This window comes from Xenopus laevis, chromosome 3L (assembly GCF_017654675.1).
Source record: "Xenopus laevis strain J_2021 chromosome 3L, Xenopus_laevis_v10.1, whole genome shotgun sequence".
In the NCBI taxonomy this organism is placed as follows: domain Eukaryota; kingdom Metazoa; phylum Chordata; class Amphibia; order Anura; family Pipidae; genus Xenopus; species Xenopus laevis.
The window spans coordinates 11045924-11070822 of NC_054375.1; the positions used below are offsets into that span (position 1 = coordinate 11045924).

The 24899-nt window shown below is 42.6% G+C and overlaps 1 protein-coding gene and 1 long non-coding RNA gene across 11 annotated transcripts in view; both read left to right on the forward strand.

Moving 5' to 3' along the window:
• The window catches only part of LOC121393056, a 1743327-nt gene that overhangs the window by 1593556 nt on the left and 124872 nt on the right, over positions 1–24899 (forward strand). For all 10 annotated transcript variants that reach the window (XM_041585388.1, XM_041585383.1, XM_041585386.1 and 7 more), the window contains 2 exons: positions 5858–8699; positions 8932–9022. In XM_041585388.1, the coding sequence (XP_041441322.1) occupies positions 8642–8699; positions 8932–9022 (149 nt within the window). In that variant the 5' untranslated portion in view covers positions 5858–8641. The remainder of the gene's footprint in view (positions 1–5857; positions 8700–8931; positions 9023–24899) is intronic.
• LOC121401044 lies at positions 13319–23081 on the forward strand. The gene is made up of 2 exons (XR_005966068.1): positions 13319–21620; positions 22763–23081. It is a non-coding gene; the product is annotated as an uncharacterized LOC121401044 (long non-coding RNA).

Below are 24899 nucleotides of genomic sequence, written 5' to 3' on the forward strand. Positions count from 1 at the left end.
TGCGATATAGCTCCTTTGGTGGAACCAGGTCGCAGAAGGTACCTGTCCAAAGAATTATCCCAGTCATTCCCTGTTAAAAGTCTCAAAGTCCTGCTAGTGTATGACTGAGCTTGTAGGAAGGCAAAGATATTGCTCTGTGCATTTGGAAATTCGGTCTGGAATTGTGCAAGAGTTAAGGGTTTTCGAGTGTCAGTCTTGGACAAGTGACGTACAGTTGTCACCCCTTCAAGTCTCCAATTTTGGTATATTGCTAAGGCTCGTCCGCTCTGAAAGTCAGGGTTCAGTAAGAGGGGCAGGTATAGAGAATGATGGCTATTCAGATTATACTGTTTTCTCAGTTCCTTCCAGGTTTGCCATGTGGAGTATAGTAGGGGGTTGTCTATGACGGCAGGTGGAAGTTCTGCTTTGTGCAGGTGTAGAATATGCAGTAAATTGGTCTGTGGGATAAACTGTTGTTCCTGATGTGTATTAGTATAAGTGCTGGAATTGTGAATCCAGTCTTTTAAGTGTCTAATAGTAGCTGCCATATTATAGTGTTTGACGTTTGGAAAATTAAGGCCTCCATTTAGGGTGTTTTGTTGGAGTTTCTTCAGACTAACTCGCGCTTTCTTCCCATTCCAAATAAAAGTCCTAAATATTTTATAAAGTGCCTGAATATCTTTCTCCTGTACCAGTAAGGGGAGACTTTGCAATTTGTAGAGCAGTTTAGGGAATGCTACCATCTTGAGCAGATTACATTCTCTTATTTTTAAGGTTTACTTATCCTTTAAAGGTGAACCTTTACCCTCACAGAGCATTCTTTACACTTCATTGATCTGCATTTATATTTACAGGAGCCATAGTGTATTGGGTGCAGAGTGGGAAAACACTGGGGTTAATACAAAGTCTCATGTGAACTAAGGGCAGAGTTGCTCTAACAGATATAATACAAGTATCAATTGGATTTTTTCAAGGTTACCTTTCAAAAAAAACGCAGAAGTCGAAGATGGTGTCGCTTCTGGCAGAAAAATAAAAGGGACCGGCACAAGGCCGGATACCCCAAGGGGTCTCCCTGAGGAGACCCTGGCTATCCCAAAAAACTAGTTCTGATAAGATGGATTATATCAAACTAGGGGGAAGCCAAAAAATGCTCTGATGGAGATGAGCAGCAAACTTGCAGAACTTGCAGAAAAATCGCAAAGATCGCAGGAAACGCGCTGTAGCCCGATGTCTGTATAGAGAGAGAGAATAACAATTAATACACGGATAATGCATTCAGCACTTCATATTTCCCATAAAATACAGAGTATGGGAGAGATCAGACTATTTTACCCTTAATTTTAGCTTTGCGTCACTAGAAACTCCCGGGCCTCAGATTGTACAAAACTGTAAGTCTGATCATAGCGACCAATTGGCACCGATAAAGCAAGGACATAGTACACTGGTGCAATTTACTCCACGTTAGTAAGAACGGCCCAGTTATAGAGGTACAAGGGTACAAGAAACACCATAGCAAGTAGTATTAAATGGTCTAGTTCAAATTAGTATTAATACATTGGTTGCCAAAAATCAAACAATCATCCTTCTTGTCCCCAACTCAAGTACAGACTCATTGGTTTGTTAGATTTTCATCCGCTGTTTAGTAGCCAGGAATGTACCAAACCCACTGTTTCAATTGGACTTTTTTTTTTTTTTTACATTTTATATCTGGTTGCTAGGCTCTCTGCCCTTAGCAACCATCCATTTGTTTGGAATCAGTGACAAAAGGAACATCTGCTAGTTAGGGGGTGTAAGCCAAATATTTCCACTCTTTTTCCATTAAAATAAGGGTTATTTGGCAATATACAGTCAATATTAGAGGCAATATACACTTAACACAGAGCCAACCAATGGACTAAACCAACTGTCAAATCCCTATGGGACCTGCTGTATGTCCCTCCCACTCATTTACTATCACCCCCCTACTGTCCCCATGGCACGTGCCTCTGCTTCCCACCCCTAGTTCCAGACTTGGATAAAGGGAACATGTATTAGGTACAATGTTGGTACATAAGAGCAGGGCTGGGGGCAGATACCAGGGGCAGAGGGGCAAATCTCTAAGAAACCTGTCAGTACTGGGAACACAAATTAAGCAGCTTATGGTGAGGTACAGGGGTCCTAAATGTTCCCTTCATTAATAAATGTGAATATTTGCTAATAGTTCTGTATAACTGCCAAATCCTGGTCTGTGTCTCCCAACCAGCACTAAGATTAAAGGCTCCTCCCAAGCCCATTTTAGGGGAAAATCTCCAAATTCACTAAAATCAGTGACAAGAGGAACATCCGCTAGTCAAGGGGGGTGTAGCCCAAATATTTCTCCTTTTTTCCCATTAAAAGAAGGGTTATTTGGTAAAAAAAAAAGTCTCAGAGGGAATATACACAACGCAGAGCCAACCAACGGACAAAACCAACTGTCAAATCCCTAGGGGTCTCTTCTATGGGACCTGCTGTATGTCCCTCCTACTCATTTACTATCACCCCCTACTGTCCCCATGGCACGTGCCTCTGCTTCCCACCCCTAGTTACAGACTCGGGGGCACCAACTATCCCTTTTTTCACTAATATAAGGGATATTTGGCAACAAAAAGTCTTGGAGAGAATATACACTTAACACAGAGCCAACCAACGGACTAATCCAACTGTCAAATCCCTATGGAGAAATGATCTCTCTTCTATGGGACCTGCTGTATGTTCCTCCCACTCATTTACTATCACCCCCTACTGTCCCCATGGCACGTGCCTCTACTTCCCACCCCTAGTTCCAGACTTGGATAAAGGGAACATGTATTTAGCTACAATGTTGGTACATAAGAGCAGGGCTGGGGGCAGATATTAGGGGGCAGAGGGGCAAATCTCTAAGGAGCCTGTCAGTACTGGGAACACAAATTAAGCAGCTTATGGTGAGGTACAGGGGTCCCCAAATCTGCTGACATTCCTGTATAACTGCCAAATCCTGGGTCTCCCAACCAGCACTAAGATTAAAGGCTCCTCCCAAGCCAATTTTAGGGGAAAAAATCCAAAAAAAAATCTCCAAATTCACTAAAATCAGCGAGAGGCACAAGTTTGGGGGGCATCACCCTATTATTTACCTAAAATAAGGGTTATTTGGCAAGAAAATCTCTGAGGGAAAATGCACTTACCTCTCACCAAAGTGACAACCAACGGACTGAACCAACTGTCACCTCCCCAGGTGGAAGTCACCTCTGTTTCCTGCTCTTAAAGGGGAAGTGTCCCCTTTTGATGAGTGAGGTTTATATGGCATTTATTTCTAATTAGATGTGCAGTACATACACAGCCTATTAAGTACACTGAGCATTGCTTTGTATGTGTGGCCTATTGAGTCAGCGCACTGAGTCCAATGCCAATGACAACCCACGTAACAGAGAGGAATGCTGAAGCAGCAAACATAAGCCATTAGTGAGCCAGTACAGAGCCATATGGGCAAGTCATTAGACTACAGGACATTGATACATGAGAAATCTCTGGAACATCCACAATAAAGAGATGAGAATGAAACGTCTGGCCGTTCTGTCCCTTATTATTGGAGAAACAGAAGTAGATAATATCAGTAAGTACTGCAGGAAGCCCCAGTCTGCTTTGTACAAAGAGTGAAAATGTGTGTAGGGAAGTCGTGTCAAATCTTTGCACTTATCCCTGTAAAGGAGCCTGTCTGTGTGCTGTGAGCTGTTACCTAGCAACCAGCTGTACAGGATCTCAGTGCTACAGGAAGTGACACAGCAGCTAGTGAGTGGCTGGCAGGAAGAGGAAGTAGCAGAAGAGAAAAGCCTGGCAGAGAGAAGCACACGCTGGACACAGAGAGAGACCAGAGAGCTGCCGGTGGGCCCAGAGAGCTGAGAGGCTCCACCAAAATCAGACATTTGGATCAGGCTGGGACAGGGAAGCCTCATACTGTGCCTGGAGAGACAGAGAGTGTGAAAGGAATCCAGACTGGAGGAACAACCAGCAGGAGATTCCTATCTGAGCATCCAAAGGGGCTGCTAGTCTCACTGTATGTCTGACTGTGCTGGACTCCACTCAAGACAAACTGTAAAGCATCTAAAGAGGATTTGGAGTGAGGACTGAGATTTAAAGTGACAGGGCACTAAAGGAGCGCTCGCAGATTTCTACACATTTCTATTAGTTGGACTGTGAGGAGCCATCCGTTACTTTAAAGAACTTATCCAGTTATTTAGTCTGACAGACCACGCAAGCAAGTTAGTTAGTGAGGCCCTATTGCCACCGGTTAGTGCTGTCTCTATTAGTTGCCCATTTATTTTACATAAACAAGTTCTGTGTAACAAATAGTGTGTGTGTTTTATTACTGTGTTCCCAGTGGGGCCACTCGTAGGTTCCCGCTAGGTGGAGACACTGCGCTACTAAGTACCAGGATAATACCTCCTAACTGTCCTGTTTTTAGAGGGACAGTCCCTCTTTTCAACCCTCATTTGTACTGCAAAGTCCCGTTTTTCTCTGCACTTAACAGCCAGAAAAAGAAACAAAGTTTCTAACCTAATTGGCTTTTGGTAGAGAGACCAGAACAGCCGCAGCAGAAGATAAGATACTTTTGTAACAATTTCTAGATAAGGAAACAAGTAATTGTAACAGGTCCCTTGGGAAATGTTAGACTCACAGCTTAAAGGGCAATTCACCTTTATTAGCAAAACTATAATAATGGGAAAAAAAACACAGAAACCTGCCAAATTTTGTAAAATGAACATGGTAATTAGGGGTTTGGCACAGAGAGCAGAATTCTGCAGGGCAGCAGCTGAAGAGTGGAGCAGGAAGCAGTGCAGGAAGTAGTGCAAGACCAGTACTGGAAGTAGAGCAGGAAGTAATACAGGAAACAATGCAGGACGTAGAGCAGGAAGTAATACAGGAAACAGTGCAGGAAGTAATACAGGAAACAGTGCAGAAAGTAATTCAGGAAACAGTGCAGGGGGTAGAGCAGGAAGTAGTGCAGGAAGTAATACAGGAAGCATTGCAGGAAGTAATACAGGAAACAGTGCAGGGCATAGAGCAGGAAGTAGAGCAGGATGCAGTGCAGGAGACAGACTGGAGGAAAGAGGATCAGTTCTGTTGTGGACTTAGAATCGACAGCACAGAGAGGAGTTGGACCAAGAAATGACAGGCAAAAGTATTGAGCAGAGTTCTTTCAGAGTAAATCAGACTTGGAAGGTTGAGAACCTGGCACTGATATGTTTGCAGTCATCCACACTATATACCGGGGCTCCCAGACTGGCCTCAGATCAGATTGAAAGACTGAACAGGTCTGTGTATGGGCATTTTAAATTTTTGGTTAATGTCTAGAGAGTAAATCAACTTCTGACTGTTAATAATCTGTTAATTATCTCATGGTGCCAGGTGCAAGAATGAGTGTCAGCTTATGAAACTAGCTGCTTGCGTTATCTCACTGACACCAGGTACTGGGTGCATTTGTCAGACATAGGCCAGCATGGCAAATTATCATCGGTGAGTGGCTGCTTGCAGCTCATTTAGTAAGCAGCCAATCACGGTGAGTCTGTCTAAACAGCTGATGTCTTGGGTATCTGCTTGCAATAACCGTTGTCTAGTGCACCCTACACCCCACCCACCTTGAGCTGAAACCTTTGTGCTTCATTGTAGAAGTGCAAAGAGCTGCAACTATGGGCTAAGACTGCAGTGCAAAAAATAAGGCTATTTTCATTCATTATTTCCACTTTAAACCCTGTCCAAGGCTTTATAAATGTCAGCTTTAGTTATAGCTACTGAATGAACCAGTGAATAAGATACTTAATATAAAGTTAACTTCCCCTTTAAAATGCAACAAGTGGAATCACTAATTTGTGTGTTGTTATTTTAGAAGTTGCTGCAGAAGAAAAGCGCAGGAGCGGAAGGCTGAATCCCATATCCAGGAACAGCCCCGTAACAGCAGCTCCAGGAGAAATGTCTCTAAGAGACTGAAGCAGTTCTATCGCAAAGTGGAGCAGGAATCTCATAGGGACCTGGAGATGCTGAAGCACTTGAAGGAGCAAAATCTCCAAGTTCTGCGCTTGGCCATGGTCCGGTAGGAAGGAGGGAGACTGGGAATGTGCTGTTGGTGTGTGTTTGTGTGCACGGCACCAGAATGATTGCACCCCAATGAACAGAAGTCTGTACCCCTAGAGTGTATGAGCAACTGAAGCATCAACCAAAATATAAATCACTTGGTGCTAAGGCCAACTTAAAGGGCTGAAACAATATTGGCCTTTAAATAAAATTGTAGCATTAATACAGTAGCACAGTTTGCAGTTGTTCTTCATTTATTTATGGTTTGCAGTTTTGAAATAATCTAGCATTCTCCTAATGAACCGCACGGTGTCTGACAAGGAAGTGACACTCGTATACCCTCTTTATGATATGGACACAAAACATTTTAATTGGATTAAAAGATCACAAATATTTCATATTAAACTAATGTCCTTTGCTATATTGTATGTACATTATCATATAGATTCCCTTTAACACAAGGGATTAAAATATAAAAGGATTGTCGGCCTTTTTTTCCCTTCACTCAAATGTGACCCACTGTAGATTTCATGTTGCTGGCAGGAGGTAACCCCATTGCGGACAACATGGAATCTTCCTACGGATACTGGTCCATCTTTCCCATCCTGAGACATGGCCTTCCATTCCAGTAGTTGAAAGCTCTGGTTCCGGTATCATGGCTAGATCATTAGGGAAACAGCATTTTTCAACAGGAGAGGCAGAGCCACCTCCAAAATATCGACCTCCAGGTCCTTCCAGAACCATAATGGCAAATATCACCGACGTAAAGTTGCTCTGGAGCTTTACCTGGAAGGGAAGGAAGTTGTATTGGGTTCCCAAGGACTCTCAAAACATTTGGGTTGTGTTAAGGTTTTAAGGTTTTACACAAAGGTTTTCCAGAGTCTATGGAAGAGCAGAAGGTGGTGGTGAGCAACTTATACATGAGAATCCGGAAAACTCGGGACAGCAGAACTACCACTTACAACTGCAGTGAGACGGGAAATTAGTAGCTAATAACAAGTGGGACTGGAGGAGGCAGCTAACCTTTATCAAGTTTACAGCATCAAGGCACCGGTGTGCAACAAGACCCTCACTCACACCAGACTGAACCTGCAGACGCTGAGCCGGAAGCACTGGCGTAAGAAACGCACCGCTGCCAGGTCGGCCGTCAGGAAAGTAGCCTGGGTAACCAAGCGGCACTCCAAGGGACATTACAGTGGCCACAAGAAGGCGAGACACGTCTGGGTAGTGGCCAAGAGACCAAAGAAAGCAGAGAGAAGCCTTCCCCAGAGGGATCCATAGAGCCAGCACAAACCCTGCTCCACCAGCCAATGCACATACAGCTTCCACAATGCCTGCCCAGAGCCTGAGATTGGAGCCTAAGCCCCTTCACATGCTGTCAGTAGAATAGCCAGGGAGGAGAAATCGAGCACCACAAGATGGATGGTCGCCCTGTCGACTTTTCTGAAGAGGAGGGGAAGTGGAGTTTCGCTAAGTTATTTCTTAATAAAGGCTTTGCAATTTAAAAGTTTAATTTGTCTTGGTGTTTATTTTTTGTTTTATACTAACGAATCTTTTAACAAAAATTATTGATGTTACTGGTCCTTTAATTGGGATCAGCACCTACTTCTGTTACATTCTTTCATGAGTCAGAACTGGCAGTGCCAAGATTAAAAACCGCAGATTGGCTTTGCTTTCAATTGTAATTACATTTTCACATAAAATCATTTATATATATATTTATATAGGGCAGCCATCAGGGGGGAGAGTTGTAGGGGGCCCCGAGGGTAAGGGGGGCCCCGGCCACACCACACTTACTTGATTAGCCGGGCCCGCCCATCTTGAGAAAAAATATTGAATGTAAATTGGATTGTATGTTTGGGTTTACTTCCCCTTTAATATTACTCAATCATCCTTCCCAGCTATCCATTAAGGTAGATACTGAACATAGAGGTTGAGGTTTTCTTTATTCTATGGCCCTGGGCTCTCCGGAGTTGCACTATGCAGGAATACACGTGGCTTCAATTTAGACAGGTTCTTAGATAAAGGACAAAGGCATCGGATTTGGGATTCTATTGTTTGGCTCCACCTACCCCAATCTTCTTTGCCCCAAAGAAGATTGATTTGTTTCTGCTTTTTTTTTTTTTTTTTAACCTCCTGTTCGTAGACTGCAACTCCCATCATCCTCAGCCAACCAACAGCTGAATGTTCACTTTAACTACTGCCCATTTTAGAAGATATTCAGCAGTTTAATCGGCCCGTGTAGGGCCACCTTTATTTAGCACAGAGTAAGAAATAGGGCCCCTTAGCCAAGACAGGGCCAACAAAACCACTGAATGATCAATAGCCAAAGGCAGAAAATATAAATGAGAAGAGAACAGGACAGCTGGAATCCATATGGAGATGGGCTTATATAAGGAGCCAACGGGCAACGACAGTCTCCAGCCACTTCTTATACGTCATTATTATATTTGGCTGACGTTCAAATTGCCTGTGGGTTTGTTCAAGTGGGGGTGTCTCACTCAGAGGGGGGGAGTGGTTAGCTGTACTTTTTGGTAAGATATTTAGTATATAAGGAGGGGGGAAACATCTAATCTCCGGGATCTGATTGGTCACAGCCATGAAGGGGACTCTGATTGTGTTAGTGGCATTGGCCGGAGCCTGGGCTGCACCTCAAGGTAACGTTGTTCTTCACAGTAACCTGTACAGGTGATACTTGTAGCTGAGCCTCAGCAGCTCTAACCCTCTTATTGTAACTCTAACCTATGAAATAATATGGAACGGATCCACTGTCTTTTGCTTCTTAAATCTCCAATCAATTTAGGCACAATCTTATATATGGGTTTATATATAAATATATGAGTTTTGGTTGTCATGTTATTGGATAGTCAATTTGTTGTGTTGTTGTAGGAAGGGAACCCGGGAGCAAAAGGATCAACGATTACGACAAACCCTTTTCTTTCCAGTGTCCCGATCAGCAGAGCATCGACTTTATTATAAGGTAACATGTTAACTATAATATTCATATCATTTATATACACAGATATATATCCTTGTGTATTTATACAGATGTTTTTCCTTGGCCACTTAACTGCCCATTCCTAATGGTCTCCAGTCAGTGCTGGGAAGGGGCAGTATATACCTAGCAGGTATAGTAGGGAGAGATGGTGCCTATAGTAACAGTGGATAATAGTCTCTGGGAAGGGAGTGTGACTGTGGGATAGCAGGTATAGTAGGGAGAGATGGTGCCTATAGTAACAGTGGATAATAGTCTCTGGGAAGGGAGTGTGACTGTGGGATAGCAGGTATAGTAGGGAGAGATGGTGCCTATAGTAACAGTGGATAATAGTCTCTGGGAAGGGAGTGTGACTGTGGGATAGCAGGTATAGTAGGGAGAGATGGTGTCTATAGTAACAGTGGATAATAGTCTCTGGGAAGGGAGTGTGACTGTGGGATAGCAGGTATAGTAGGGAGAGATGGTGTCTATAGTAACAGTGGATAATAGTCTCTGGGAAGGGAGTGTGACTGTGGGACAGCAGGTATAGTAGGGAGAGATGGTGCCTATAGTAACAGTGGATAATAGTCTCTGGGAAGGGAGTGTGACTGTGGGACAGCAGGTATAGTAGTGAGAGATGGTGCCTATAGTAACAGTGGGTAATAGTCTCTGGGAAGGGAGTGTGACTGTGGGATAGCAGGTATAGTAGGGAGAGATGGTGCCTATAGTAACAGTGGGATAATAGTCTCTGGGAAGGGAGTGTGACTGTGGGATAGCAGGTATAGTAGGGAGAGATGGTTTCTATAGTAACAGTGGATAATAGTCTCTGGGAAGGGAGTGTGACTGTGGGATAGCAGGTATAGTAGGGAGAGATGGTTTCTATAGTAACAGTGGATAATAGTCTCTGGGAAGGGAGTGTGACTGGGATAGCAGGTATAGTAGGGAGAGATGGTGTCTATAGTAACAGTGGATAATAGTCTCTGGGAAGGGAGTGTGACTGTGAGATAGCAGGTATAGTAGGGAGAGATGGTGCCTATAGTAACAGTGGATAATAGTCTCTGGGAAGGGAGTGTGACTGTGAGATAGCAGGTATAGTAGGGAGAGATGGTGTCTATAGTAACAGTGGATAATAGTCTCTGGGAAGGGAGTGTGACTGTGAGATAGCAGGTATAGTAGGGAGAGATGGTGTCTATAGTAACAGTGGATAATAGTCTCTGGGAAGGGAGTGTGACTGTGGGATAGCAGGTATAGTAGGGAGAGATGGTGCCTATAGTAACAGTGGATAATAGTCTCTGGGAAGGGAGTGTGACTGTGGGATAGCAGGTATAGTAGGGAGAGATGGTGTCTATAGTAACAGTGGATAATAGTCTCTGGGAAGGGAGTGTGACTGTGGGATAGCAGGTATAGTAGGGAGAGATGGTGTCTATAGTAACAGTGGATAATAGTCTCTGGGAAGGGAGTGTGACTGTGAGATAGCAGGTATAGTAGGGAGAGATGGTGTCTATAGTAACAGTGGATTATAGTCTCTGGGAAGGGAGTGTGACTGTGAGATAGCAGGTATAGTAGGGAGAGATGGTGCCTAGAGTAACAGTGGATAATAGTCTCTGGGAAGGGAGTGTGACTGTGGGATAGCAGGTATAGTAGGGATAGATGGTGCCTATAGTAACAGTGGATAATAGTCTCTGGAAAGGGAGTGTGACTGTGGGATAGCAGGTATAATAGGGAGAGATGGTGTCTATAGTAACAGTGGATAATAGTCTCTGGGAAGGGAGTGTGACTGTGGGATAGCAGGTATAGTAGGGAGAGATGGTGTCTATAGTAACAGTGGATAATAGTCTCTGGGAAGGGAGTGTGACTGTGGGACAGCAGGTATAGTAGGGAGAGATGGTGCCTATAGTAACAGTGGATAATAGTCTCTGGGAAGGGAGTGTGACTGTGGGACAGCAGGTATAGTAGTGAGAGATGGTGCCTATAGTAACAGTGGGTAATAGTCTCTGGGAAGGGAGTGTGACTGTGGGATAGCAGGTATAGTAGGGAGAGATGGTGCCTATAGTAACAGTGGGATAATAGTCTCTGGGAAGGGAGTGTGACTGTGGGATAGCAGGTATAGTAGGGAGAGATGGTTTCTATAGTAACTGGATAATAGTCTCTGGGAAGGGAGTGTGACTGTGGGATAGCAGGTATAGTAGGGAGAGATGGTTTCTATAGTAACAGTGGATAATAGTCTCTGGGAAGGGAGTGTGACTGGGATAGCAGGTATAGTAGGGAGAGATGGTGTCTATAGTAACAGTGGATAATAGTCTCTGGGAAGGGAGTGTGACTGTGAGATAGCAGGTATAGTAGGGAGAGATGGTGCCTATAGTAACAGTGGATAATAGTCTCTGGGAAGGGAGTGTGACTGTGAGATAGCAGGTATAGTAGGGAGAGATGGTGTCTATAGTAACAGTGGATAATAGTCTCTGGGAAGGGAGTGTGACTGTGAGATAGCAGGTATAGTAGGGAGAGATGGTGTCTATAGTAACAGTGGATAATAGTCTCTGGGAAGGGAGTGTGACTGTGGGATAGCAGGTATAGTAGGGAGAGATGGTGCCTATAGTAACAGTGGATAATAGTCTCTGGGAAGGGAGTGTGACTGTGGGATAGCAGGTATAGTAGGGAGAGATGGTGTCTATAGTAACAGTGGATAATAGTCTCTGGGAAGGGAGTGTGACTGTGGGATAGCAGGTATAGTAGGGAGAGATGGTGTCTATAGTAACAGTGGATAATAGTCTCTGGGAAGGGAGTGTGACTGTGAGATAGCAGGTATAGTAGGGAGAGATGGTGTCTATAGTAACAGTGGATTATAGTCTCTGGGAAGGGAGTGTGACTGTGAGATAGCAGGTATAGTAGGGAGAGATGGTGCCTAGAGTAACAGTGGATAATAGTCTCTGGGAAGGGAGTGTGACTGTGGGATAGCAGGTATAGTAGGGATAGATGGTGCCTATAATAACAGTGGATAATAGTCTCTGGGAAGGGAGTGTGACTGTGGGATAGCAGGTATAATAGGGAGAGATGGTGTCTATAGTAACAGTGGATAATAGTCTCTGGGAAGGGAGTGTGACTGTGGGATAGCAGGTATAGTAGGGAGAGATGGTGTCTATAGTAACAGTGGGATAATAGTCTCTGGGAAGGGAGTGTGACTGTGGGATAGCAGGTATAGTAGGGAGAGATGGTGCCTAAAGTAACAGTGGGATAATAGTCTCTGGGAAGGGAGTGTGACTGTGGGATAGCAGGTATAGTAGGGAGAGATGGTGTCTATAGTAACAGTGGATAATAGTCTCTGGGAAGGGAGTGTGACTGTGGGATAGCAGGTATAGTAGGGAGAGATGGTGTCTATAGTAACAGTGGATAATAGTCTCTGGGAAGGGAGTGTGACTGTGGGATAGCAGGTATAGTAGGGAGAGATGGTGCCTATAGTAACAGTGGGATAATAGTCTCTGGGAAGGGAGTGTGACTGTGGGATAGCAGGTATAGTAGGGAGAGATGGTGCCTAAAGTAACAGTGGGATAATAGTCTCTGGGAAGGGAGTGTGACTGTGGGATAGCAGGTATAGTAGGGAGAGATGGTGTCTATAGTAACAGTGGATAATAGTCTCTGGGAAGGGAGTGTGACTGTGGGATAGCAGGTATAGTAGGGAGAGATGGTGTCTATAGTAACAGTGGATAATAGTCTCTGGGAAGGGAGTGTGACTGTGGGATAGCAGGTATAGTAGGGAGAGATGGTGTCTATAGTAACAGTGGATAATAGTCTCTGGGAAGGGAGTGTGACTGTGGGATAGCAGGTATAGTAGGGAGAGATGGTGTCTATAGTAACAGTGGATAATAGTCTCTGGGAAGGGAGTGTGACTGTGGGATAGCAGGTATAGTAGGGAGAGATGGTGTCTATAGTAACAGTGGATAATAGTCTCTGGGAAGGGAGTGTGACTGAGGGATAGCAGGTATAGTAGGGAGAGATGGTGTCTATAGTAACAGTGGATAATAGTCTCTGGGAAGGGAGTGTGACTGTGGGATAGCAGGTATAGTAGGGAGAGATGGTGTCTATAGTAACAGTGGATAATAGTCTCTGGGAAGGGAGTGTGACTGAGGGATAGCAGGTATAGTAGGGAGAGATTGTGCCTATAGTAACAGTGGGATAATAGTCTCTGGGAAGGGAGTGTGACTGTGGGATAGCAGGTATAGTAGGGAGAGATGGTGTCTATAGTAACAGTGGATAATAGTCTCTGGGAAGGGAGTGTGACTGTGGGATAGCAGGTATAGTAGGGAGAGATGGTGTCTATAGTAACAGTGGATAATAGTCTCTGGGAAGGCAGCGTGGCTGTGGGATAGTAGGGAGTTAAGGTGCCTATAGTAGATCCTCAGGTTGTGTTTATAAAAAAACTTATTTTTCAGTATTCTTGAAAAGAAAACCAAGAATATAGGCTTTACCCAAATTTACTTCCACAGTCACTTTCCATGTGGACACATGACACAATTCCTATGTTTTATCATCAGTTATATAAAGAGACAGGTTTCCCTTCTCTCCTGACAAATTGTGCCTGTAAATTATCTTCCTTTCTGGTCAATGTTCTTTCTGGTTTTTAAATTTCATTTAAAACTGCATCGAAATAGACCAATAGTGTATTGCAATGTGTGCAAGTGACACAGGGCTATGTACGTTGCCATTTTGGAACAGAATTTGACCTGGTTGTATCTCCAAGGTTCAATGTCAATAGGTGCAACAGGTAGATCCACCAAAACATGGAGAAGCAGCATTAATCCCCCACACTTTTCTTTTTTGGGGAATATTTGCGCACATGTTAGGCACAGCCCAAACATTATGGTTTTAAGTGCAGTCCAGATGAGTTTGACTCCAGGAGGCAATGTAGATTCTCCAGCAAGTGGTTCTCCGCAATGTCCTTTCATCTCTTTCAGTCTTCAGGGTGTCCTTTCAATTCTCCGAGCATTTTTGTCTCTTCCAATAACTTGGGGCTCCTAATCAAGCCTTCATATGTATTTTTGGGCTTCAATAGCAAAGTAAGTTTGATTTGGTCAAGGATCCACTTGTTTGTTCTCTTTGCCACCGAGTCTTCTAAAGTCATCTCCACACTCAACTTTTAAAGGCAACAATACTTTTCCTGTTCTGCTTCTTCATTGAACATTCATATCTGTATAACGTCATGGAACGTATCTCAGCCTGGACATTTCTGCTCTATGGTCGGGTAGTTGAAGACCGTTTCTAGGCAATTTGTCCTGGTTCTACCTGGGCTTTGAATGCTGCATCCATTGTTATTAATGATTGATTGAAGGAGACAAAACCTCCTTATGACTTCTTTTTCTTCACCATCTACTCTAAACCCAGCTGTCCTTCCAGCTGTCACAACCTTTGTCTGATTTATCTGCAGTCCCATCTTTTCTCTTGGTTCATTATAAGAGTCGGAAGAGCTTCTTCATTTGCAGCAATGTGTCAGGTGTCTCTCAGGTATAGCCAAGAAGAAGAAAATCTAGTTCTGCAGATACTGCCGTATATATAGTAAGGGTTTGATGGTTGTGTTGAGCACCTTGAGTTGTGGTCACCATACGTTTTGTTGTGATGTTAAAGGCAGGGCCTCCTTCTACACTGTTCCCCGGGTGAGCAAGAATTTGAAATGGTTAGTAAGCTTTGACCCATCTCTTGTTGGGCATGACTCGTCAATGGCTTCTGAGAGTTCCACGCGGGTAAAACAGATGATCGGGTCTTCATTTAAAGCTCAACAGAGATGCACCAATCTAGGGATTCAAAAATAAGGGTAATGATTCATGATTTACTTTTCAAGGCTTTAGGTCTCCTTTAAGGAAAAGCAAAGAATGGTGCTGTTTTAGTCATGGATGAGAGAAGACATACAGTATTGGAGAGGATATGGCTGATCCCTGTCATTTTGCTAGGAAAACGCCGACTGCTCTGAATGGGGCCTTCATAATTTAGAGGAGCAGCCTATCCAATAAGTGCTTTTTATGGCGGATCAAGAGATAAACACAGAAAAGAATGTAAAGGGAAAGCGACAGACAGTCATATGATTATGTTTTTGTATCGGTCTACTAGGAAATTTCTCCCCGCAGGCGCGTCCCCATCTCCCTCAACATTTCCTATTGTGCGACGCTCCAGCAACTTCCTATTACTGAGAGAAGATGATGTAAAATCATTGTGACATTTTTTTTCTAAGAGTGAATTTGTAGCTTTTTCTTCCACCCCCCCCCCCCAACAACTGCGATACGGGGGGATAAAAACGTATTACTGTAATATTCAAGGGCAGCCCTCTAATTAGTGGCTTAATTATACATAATTCATTAGCAAACATTTTATGCCTTAATCATTTTGTGGGGATTTTTTATTTGGTTCTGTTATTGCGCAGTTTTTCAAGGAGGAACAAAGCCGGCCCACATTGTTTTAAATCATTAACTTTGTAACATTTTTAGCAATATTATTAATAAGGTAATAATCAAGCACCAACATATTCAGTAGCGCTGTACAATAGAAAGGTGTATACATGCAAAAATTGATACAGGAGGTAAAGAGAGCCCTAGTCCATAGAGCTTATGATCTAAAAGATGCTGGGGGTCTGAATTATTAGCCCACTGGGTGGTGGACCCTGCTAACAAGTAAAACAGGGTCCTATTGGAAAAAAACATGGATGAACTGCCAGGCCCCCGATTTGAGCCGGTAAGTCCCAAATTCTAACAAAGTCTGGTAAGTCCCAAATTCTAACAAGGTCCCTCCCATGATCTATCCAAAACCCCACCCACTTCTCTATAAACCTCATCTCTTTATACAACCCACAAATCGCAATTTTAATTCTCGAAGTCTCCCTTTGCCTCCTCAGTGTTCCGATTCCACCTATTTCTTTACAGACTCAATGTCACTCCCCTGTAAGCTGCCATTAGAGTGTTCTAGTTCCACCCACTGCTTGAGCCACAGACTCCCTGTCCCTCCCCTTTAAGCTGCCATCAGATTGTTCTAGTTCCTCCACTGCTTGAGTCACAGACTCCCTGCCCCTCCCCTATAAGCTTCAATCCGAGTGTTCCAGTCCCATCCACTGCTTGAATTTCAGACTTGCTGTCCCTCCCCTTGTAGTGCTCCAAGTTTTTCTTGCAGTAAACAAAACTTTGGTCCATTAGTTTCACTCCCAAAACAACTCATACACTGAAGTGGGAGTATAAATGAAATATTGGGCGGGATCACCAGTTTGTTCTGATAGGTCCCTAATGTACAGGTGGAGTTGGCCTGTTTAGGTTGTGGAGTTCGATTGGTTCAGGATACCCAAGAAATAAGCTTGCACAGGACTGCTCAAGGAGAATCTCACAGAAGACTTTGAAGTGTCTGGACAAGTAATCTTGGGTGGAAGGTGGCTAGAACCAGAGGCCCAGAGATTCTAGTTTCGTGCAAAGACTGCAGCTCTTCAGGAACTTCTGTAAACTTCACCTCCAAAACAAAGTATTAGGTGTTTAACGGTTTTAATTCACTATAGTAGACTTAGCATTGTGTGTATCGTTTAGGATTGTCAATAGCCATTTTCTTTAGTAAAGTATTACATGTTATAAGCCATAGTGTGTGTGTTTATTTCCTTGAAATTGACTGCAATTTCTGAACTTAATAGTGCCCTTAGCACTACACCCCTATCAGTTGCCGCAAAGTGTTCTAGTCCCACCCACTGCTTGAGACACAGACTTCCTGTCCCTCCCACTGTAAGTTTTCAGAACGCACGTCATAGGCTGCTGCTTGAATGGAAGACTCCCAGTAGGGTGCAATAAACAGTCACATGATGGAAGTAAGTCCATTTTGAAGAACCAATCTGGTGCTCTAGGGCAGGGGTCCCTAAACTTTTTTTTACCAGTGAGCCACATTTAAGTGTAAAATAATTTTGGAGAGCAACATAAGTATGCAAAAAGTGCCTTGTGTGCCAAATAATGGCTGTGATTTGGGTATTGGCAGCTCCTATGTGGACATGAAGCCAACAGGAGGCTCTGTTTGGCAGTAGACATTGTTTTTATGCAACAAACCTTGCCTATGAGGCAAGAATTAAAAAATAAGTACCTGCTTGGAGGCCACTGGGAGCAACATCCAAGGGGTTGGAGAGCAACACGTTGCTCACAAACCACTGGTCGGGAATCGCTGCTGTAGGATAAAGTGAAGAACGTCATTCATTGATGCCTTGTATGATCATAACTTCATACTCGTATTCCACATTTTAGATATTATATTATTATCTCCTGATTATTTTAAGCAGTACACTATCTCCCTGCCATGCTTTATACTTCAGTGTGGAAACCTAGAGTGCAGAAAAATGGAAATGGTGGAGTTAAGACATAGGCATCAAAGCCCATCCAAAGAGGTACAATATGGGTCATTACTTTTACTTTATCACAAGTTCAATGCGGCTTTTGGAAATGCAGGGCTTCAGCAGCCACAATGTAATAAAGACGCAGTTTCGTGTAGTGAGTTAATTAGACGTTCTGTAAAATCCTTCAATCCTTCCGTCCGTAGGGGCAGGTCCACTAGCCGCTGACTAGGCTCTATCTCAGAACGTCTGCCAGGGAAGATCAAAATAAGGAATGAATACTTTTATCCAGTAGAACAGTTGCTTCCACGTCTCACCGGACCAGGTCATAAAATCAGGCTTGTCTCGGTGAATTATGAACACGGTCCTTTTTAAAGATACACAGGGAACTTAAAGCTTTGCCTTAGCTCCATCGCTGGTTACAAAACTCCTACAAACTTTCTCAAATTGAGTTTTCCTTTCTATTGGAAAATGTTTCCTTGGTGTAAGGAACTAGATGGATGAGGAGTCAGAACAATATGAAATTTATGGATCACTTAAATGTTTTTAAGGAAAAAATGTGCATCTTTTTTATCTTCAGTTTTGGAGGTTTGACATTTTCCAATATGTTCTCTGTATGAATATCATTTTCACGTTTGTTATCTTGTTCAACTTAAGTTCCAAATTTTTATAGACACAAATTATAGATTGCAATGTGAGGGAGGATGAACCCTCAGTGACTGTGGGAGAACGAGTGCTGGCTATACTGGTTATACTTTTGGCTATAGTAGCTAAAGAAAGCCCAAAGTGACTGAGAATAAAGTAAGAACGTTGGGTTTGGAAAAGATAAAATGATGAAGGCCTATTTGCTCAATATGTTGTTTACAATTGCTAGAAAAGAGCTTTCAGTGTGCTAGAGAGTGAAAAATGTTGAGTTGCGTGGTGGAAGATACAAAGATGAAGGCCCAGTTGCTCAATATTTAGGCTACAGTAGCTAAGATCATTAAATGTAGGGAATGAGAGATTATTGGGTTCTTTGGTTGAAGATACAATGAGGATCCAGTTGCCCAAAAGTTTGCTTCCATAGCTAGAGAAAGAACCATCAATGATTGAGAAAAAGGGAAGATTGTTGGGTTGTTTGGTAGAATATACAATAATGGAGACCCAGCTACCCAATATTATGGCTACAATAACTAGAGAAAGATTCCTCAGTGCTTGGTTTTTGTGCTTTTCAATGTTTATTTTTTCAATTTGTCCGTTATTATGGTTATGGTAACATTATTTTCAGGTTGGGGAAAGACCAACCTCAGCTTTTTGTAAGAGACAACTTAAGACCTTGACAAATTCATTTTACTCCTCTAGGATCAACTTATACCTTTATTATCTTAAAGGTTCTTAAATGTATCTCCTGTATCAGCCATCACTTAGTGCTTGTTTCTTTGTTTGAAGATACAAGATACAGTTGCCCAATATTTTGGCTTCCATAGCTAGAGAAAGAACAATAAGTGACTGAAAAGAGGGAAGATTGCTCGCTTGTTTGGTTGAAAATACATTGATGAAGACCTTGTTGTCCAATATTTTGGCTACAATACCTAGAGAAAGAGCCCCCAGTATCTGAAGGGATGGTGAGAGATTGTTGGGTTCTTTGGTTGACGATATAATGAATTTCCAGTTGCCATTAATATGGCTTCCATAGGTAGAGGAAGAACCCTTAATAACTGAGAAAAAGCAAAGGTTGTTTGGTTGAAGATACAATTATGAAGGCCTAGTTGTCCAATATTTTGGCTACAATAGCAATAAAAAAGCCATCAGTGTGTGTGAAAGAGGGAAATTGTTGGGTTTTGTGGTAAAAGATACAAAGATGAAGGCCCAGTTGCTCAATATTTTGACTACAGTCGCTACAGACAGACCAGTAACTTTAGGGAAGGGGAGAGATTGTTGGGTTCTTTGGTTGGAGATACAATGAAGATGGAGTTGCCCAATATTTTGGCTTCCATAGCTAGAGAAAGAACCCTTAGTGACTGAAAAAGAGAGAAGATTGTTGGGTTGTTTGGCAGAATATACAATAATGAAGACCCAGCTACCCAATCTTATGGTTACAATAGCTAGAGAAAGATTCCTCAGTGCTTGGTTTTTGTGCTTTTCAATGTTTATTTTTTCAATTTGTCCGTTATTATGGTTATGGTAACATTATTTTCAGGTTGGGGAAAGACCAACCTCAGCTTTTTGTAAGAGACGACTTAAGACCTTGACAAATTCATTTTACTCCTCTAGGATCAACTTATACCTTTATTATCTTAAAGGTTCTTAAATGTATCTCCTGTATCAGCCATCACAGCTTTAATATTTAGCTGAAAAGGACAACTTGTATTTTATGACACTTATATGTCCTTTCCCGCATTCACAAGACACAAATATGTACTTATGTGACTCTGAAAATAAACTGTTCCCTTCAGCATGTATTGACCTTGGCAGTACTGGCCCAAATTAATCATATGCCTTCACATACACCTTTTTTCTGTTCTGTAAACAAGCTCAATATATCAAGCCTTGCTTTATAACTCATTCTGTATCCCTTTAATTATTTAGTTGCCCTTTGGAGAACACCTTCAAGAGAAAAATATCCTTTTTTATGAATACAGGTGTATCAAATATATCATTTTACTATCAGAGGCAGAATGGAGAGATCACCAAGACCAGTAATGGTCATCTGTGAAAGTAACATATGGGGTCAACTCATGGATAGATGAACTTACAATATGTAGGGCAACCTAGGAGATGAACTGAACTATGTAGCTAGTTGGTTTACACTGTATGTCAATGATATCGAGTTGGTATCTAGTAGAGTTAAGTCAAAAGCTACTGGACTTGGGAGTTAGGAATTTTTCACCACTCATTCAACCAGCTTCTTCAGTTGAATTGACTTAACTCTACTAGATACTCTATATCATGACCTGGATGAACCTTCATAGAGTTGACTAATGTCTCAACGTATAGCCTTGCCATCATTTCAGTCAATTGTGGCATACCCCAGCTACCTCCATTCCAAGTTGAGTCTCACAACTGCCTTCTTACCTCTTCAGGCACATTTTTTTGGGGGGTAAGAAGAGGTCCCAGGTTTTCTAGAGTACTACTTTACTCTCATACACTATTGTCTCTTAAAAAAGGAACCACATATAACTATCCCTTATTGGTGGCTTTTGACTGTCCTGCAGAAATGCTGCATTGTTTACCCCATTCATGATTACCAATACATCAAGAGTCTTCTCTAGCCATGCTAGGGTTGTAAATGCTACTCGCCAAGCTTTGAATCCAATGTAAGATGAAGATACCCAAGCTTAGAATCCAGTCTAAGATGAAGATACAGTTTTTGGGCTACTTACTTATATCCCATTCCATGTATCTCCTCATTGGCCACAGTCTCTACAGGAATGAATTAGATAGGACGTCCCTAACTGCCCTGTTCCCATCCTCTGACATTCCAGACACTGAGAATTCACAAGGTTTTAAAAGTTGCTACAGAATGAGGTCAAAACTGATATGACTTAAGGACACCTGAAATGATACGTGACCCTTGTATCACACACCATGCAAAGAACTGAATTTCAGAAGACAACAAGTGCTTCAGGACAGGTTCTGCAAGCAGGAGTTATGATATCGAGGAGACAGCATTTCCACATTGCCAGGATCATTATATTTATTGCATCCAAGCCGAACAGCCAAAGGCAGCTGACTAAGAAGAAGCTGCCCGGCTCCCCCACGCTGATTCCCTTCCACACTTCTCCCAGCTGGAAGTTTCATATCATCGGCCTGTCCAATTGATTCTGTAAGGCAATTAAAGGGAGCGTGTGGGGTGAGACGGTGTAGAGAAACAATTACAGGTTGGTTTTATGCTTGCCATTCACTATTAGGAGGTCAGACATGACAGATTCCGAATAAACACCAAACAACTTCGGCAGGAATGTTGGAGATGGCCCAGCTGATACCTTCAGTGGCTCTTCTGTTGAGGGATTATAGTCTCTCCATTTTCATTTGTTCAGGCTTTGTTTCAATTAAAGGCAGGAGAAGCGATGGAAAGCAGTTCAGTGGCTGGCAGAAAACGAATGCAACTGTAATAGTGTTCCTTTACATTGTTACTGAGGTTGAATAAAAGATACAAGTGCCTCCAAGTTAAGCCTTTGAGATAGAGGTTGATGATGGCGTCTATTGAAGGAAACAAAAATTCTTATTAATTTTGCTTCTAGAGTTGAAGATAATGGAGAAAAAATGACCAATGGATTTAAAGAAAAATAAATGGTATGTAATAATGTGTTCTCTTGCATTAGAGAGAGGCTTCATGGTTACTCTTCGGTAAAGAGTAATTTTCCAGTAGAGCAGTAGATCCCACCCAATGTTTCTATACTGTATATAGATTTGGTGTGAGAGGTTATTTGTGCCCTGGGTACCCCTGGAATTATAGCAGGGTGACTGTTACCCCAATGTTTCTATATATCTGTAACCTTGTTATGAGCTAAGGGGGCCCAGCCTGAAGGTCAGTTAGGGGGAGATTTGGGGTGAGTGCTTATTTGTACCCTGGGTACCCCTGGAACTATAGCAGGGTGACTGTTACCCCAATGTTTCTATATATCTGTAACCTTGTTATGAGCTAAGGGGGCCCAGCCTTAAGGACAGTTAGGGGGAGATTTGGGGTGAGTGTTTATTTGTGCCCTGGGTACCCCTGGAACTATAGCAGGGTGACTGTTACCCCAATGTTTCTATATATCTGTAACCTTGTTATGAGCTAAGGGGCCCAGCCTGAAGGCCAGTTAGGGGGAGATTTGGGGTGAGTGCTTATTTGTACCCTGGGTACCCCTGGAACTATAGCAGGGTGACACCCCAATGTTTCTATATATCTGTAACCTTGTTATGAGCTAAGGGGGCCCAGTCTGAAGGCCAGTTAGGGGGAGATTTGGGGTGAGTGTTTATTTGTGCCCTGGGTACCCCTGGAACTATAGCAGGGTGACTGTTACCCCAATGTTTCTATATATCTGTAACCTTGTTATGAACTAAGGGGGCCCAGTCTGAAGGTCAGTTAGGGGGAGATTTGGGGTGAGTGTTTATTTGTGCCCTGGGTACCCCTGGAACTATAACAGGGTGACTGTTACCTTAATGTTTTATATATATATATATATATATATATATATAACAAACAAGGGAAAGTTGTGCTCACCACTAGTTTTTAAAATCATTAGGCGGGGGTGCAATGAGGGTGTGACCACAAAATACATATAGACAAATATCTAATATATATATATATATATATGAGCAAATTTGCAATGGAGAAAGCATCTTGTTTGCCCATATATACAGAAAGTTAGCCTTCAGCCCCTGATTGCTTCACTTGCCCAATGCTGTTACACACTAGACCTTTCTGAAGTCCGTATGTGTCTATCCTATAGTTACCCTGACGTTGCACAAAGGAGGATTTATTACACGTCTCAGTGGGACGACAGGTGATAAAAGAGGGAAAAAGAGCGTCATTAATCATGAATGAGATCCACAGCGTGGAATTGCGTCTGTGAGTCCAGCAAAAAAAAAAGAACTATGCTCCTCGCAGACGTTTTCTGCCCACTGAATTATTAATAAGCACCAAAAGAAAAGCGAGAGGCTTCTTATTTCTGCATTGAAGGGTCCAGGTTGGTGTCAGCGAATAATGTATCAATGTTTGTAAAGAGAAGGTGGCAGCATAATGAATAATAAATTTCCTTTTATTACTGATTTATTTTTAATTGTCCATTTTTATTCTGTTGAGTTTTTTTTAGGACTTGGAGAAAGATTTTATTGGACATCCAGACAGTGTTGTTCTGTTGTAGGAAATGCTTCAGCAGTATTACTCCCATATCCATAAATATAAATGTACAGAGAGATCCCATAAAACTATGTCAGCATAGGTATTCCCTGTACTAAGCACAATTCAGCAGGAACAGTCCCCTAAGTTTGCTCATAGTCTGTACAGAGAGATCCCATAAAACTCTGGCAGCATAGGTATTCCCTGTACTAAGCACAATTCAGCAGGAACAACCCCTAAGTTTGCTCATAGTCTGTACAGCGAGATCCCATAAAACTATGGCAGCATAGGTATTCCTCTGTACTAAGCACAATTCAGCAGGAACAGTCCCTAAGTTTGCCCATAGTCTCTACAGCGAGATCCCATAAAACTATGACAGCATAGGTATTCCCTGTACTAAGCACAATTCAGCAGGGACAGTCCCTAAGTTTGCCCATAGTCTGTACAGCGAGATCCCATAAAACTATGGCAGCATAGGTATTCCCTGTACTAAGCACAATTCAGCAGGAACAGTCCCCTAAGTTTGCTCATAGTCTGTACAGAGAGATCCCATAAAACTATGGCAGCATAGGTATCCTCTGTACTAAGCACAATTCAGCAGGAACAGTCCCTAAGTTTGCTCATAGTCTGTACAGAGAGATCCCATAAAACTATGGCAGCATCGATATTCCCCTGTACTAAGCACAATTCAGCAGGAACAGTCCCCTAAGTTTGTCCATAGTCTGTACAGAGAGATCCCATAAAACTATGTCATTTATCTTCAGCAGGAGAATGTCAGGGTGGGGACTAGCAAGCCAATTTGGCATTGAAAAGCGGGATAATTTTTTTTGTCAATCAGACAAATGGAACTTTTGAGCATGACCCCTAAAGTGATTTATCATTCGGCTGAGATAGGATCTCGGTGACATGTGAGAAATGCAGTGTATTCCCAGCGGAAGGTCACCTAATCAATAGGATGATGAATGCAGCCTGGGATCTCAAAAAAAAAAAGATGGATTAAAAAAAAGAAAATACTATTTTAAACTAATGAAATGACGGGCATCGCTTATGAACGGGTTCACTTTAACATGGAAATTATAAATATGGAAAAATGTGCTGAGGATAAGGGGAAGCTATGGGAGAACATCCATTCATGTCCATGTTAATGTTCTAACCACTTCAGTAATGGGAGGAACTTGCATCATCATGGACCAAGTCAAGTTCTAGGAATCCAATATGGCAGCCGTGTGTATATATTAGGCTCCAACAGCTGTTCAACCTCAACATGAGGCATGAAAGGTTCTCTGTGCCATAGCCAAGTGGGAGCATCTCAGCTGGTGTTCTAACCCATTTGCAATTGGGAGGCCCGGATGTATTTGCAGACATTATAATGATGGTCAACAGCCAGATTCTTAAAAATCCAAGATCGCAGCCATGTGTTCATTGGCCAAAACTCTCCAATATTTCAAAACTCAACTTGAGCCATGAGCAGTTCTCTGGCCAAGGCCAAGTGAGAGCTATGTGTGTAGGACTAAGGTCATACCTACCTCAAGTGGTGCCCTAATCCTCCCAGCAATGGGAAGCCCAGATATCATCACAAACGTTCTAATGGTGCCCACCAGAAGGCTCTGGGAATCTAACATGGCAGACATAGATGTATACACTAGCCATGGCTCACAAATAAATAGTTGAATGACCATTATTTGAGTAGCCTACCTCCCCTCTGAACTTTCCCTAGGCCTGGGCCTTTCTCTTAATCTCTGCACCCT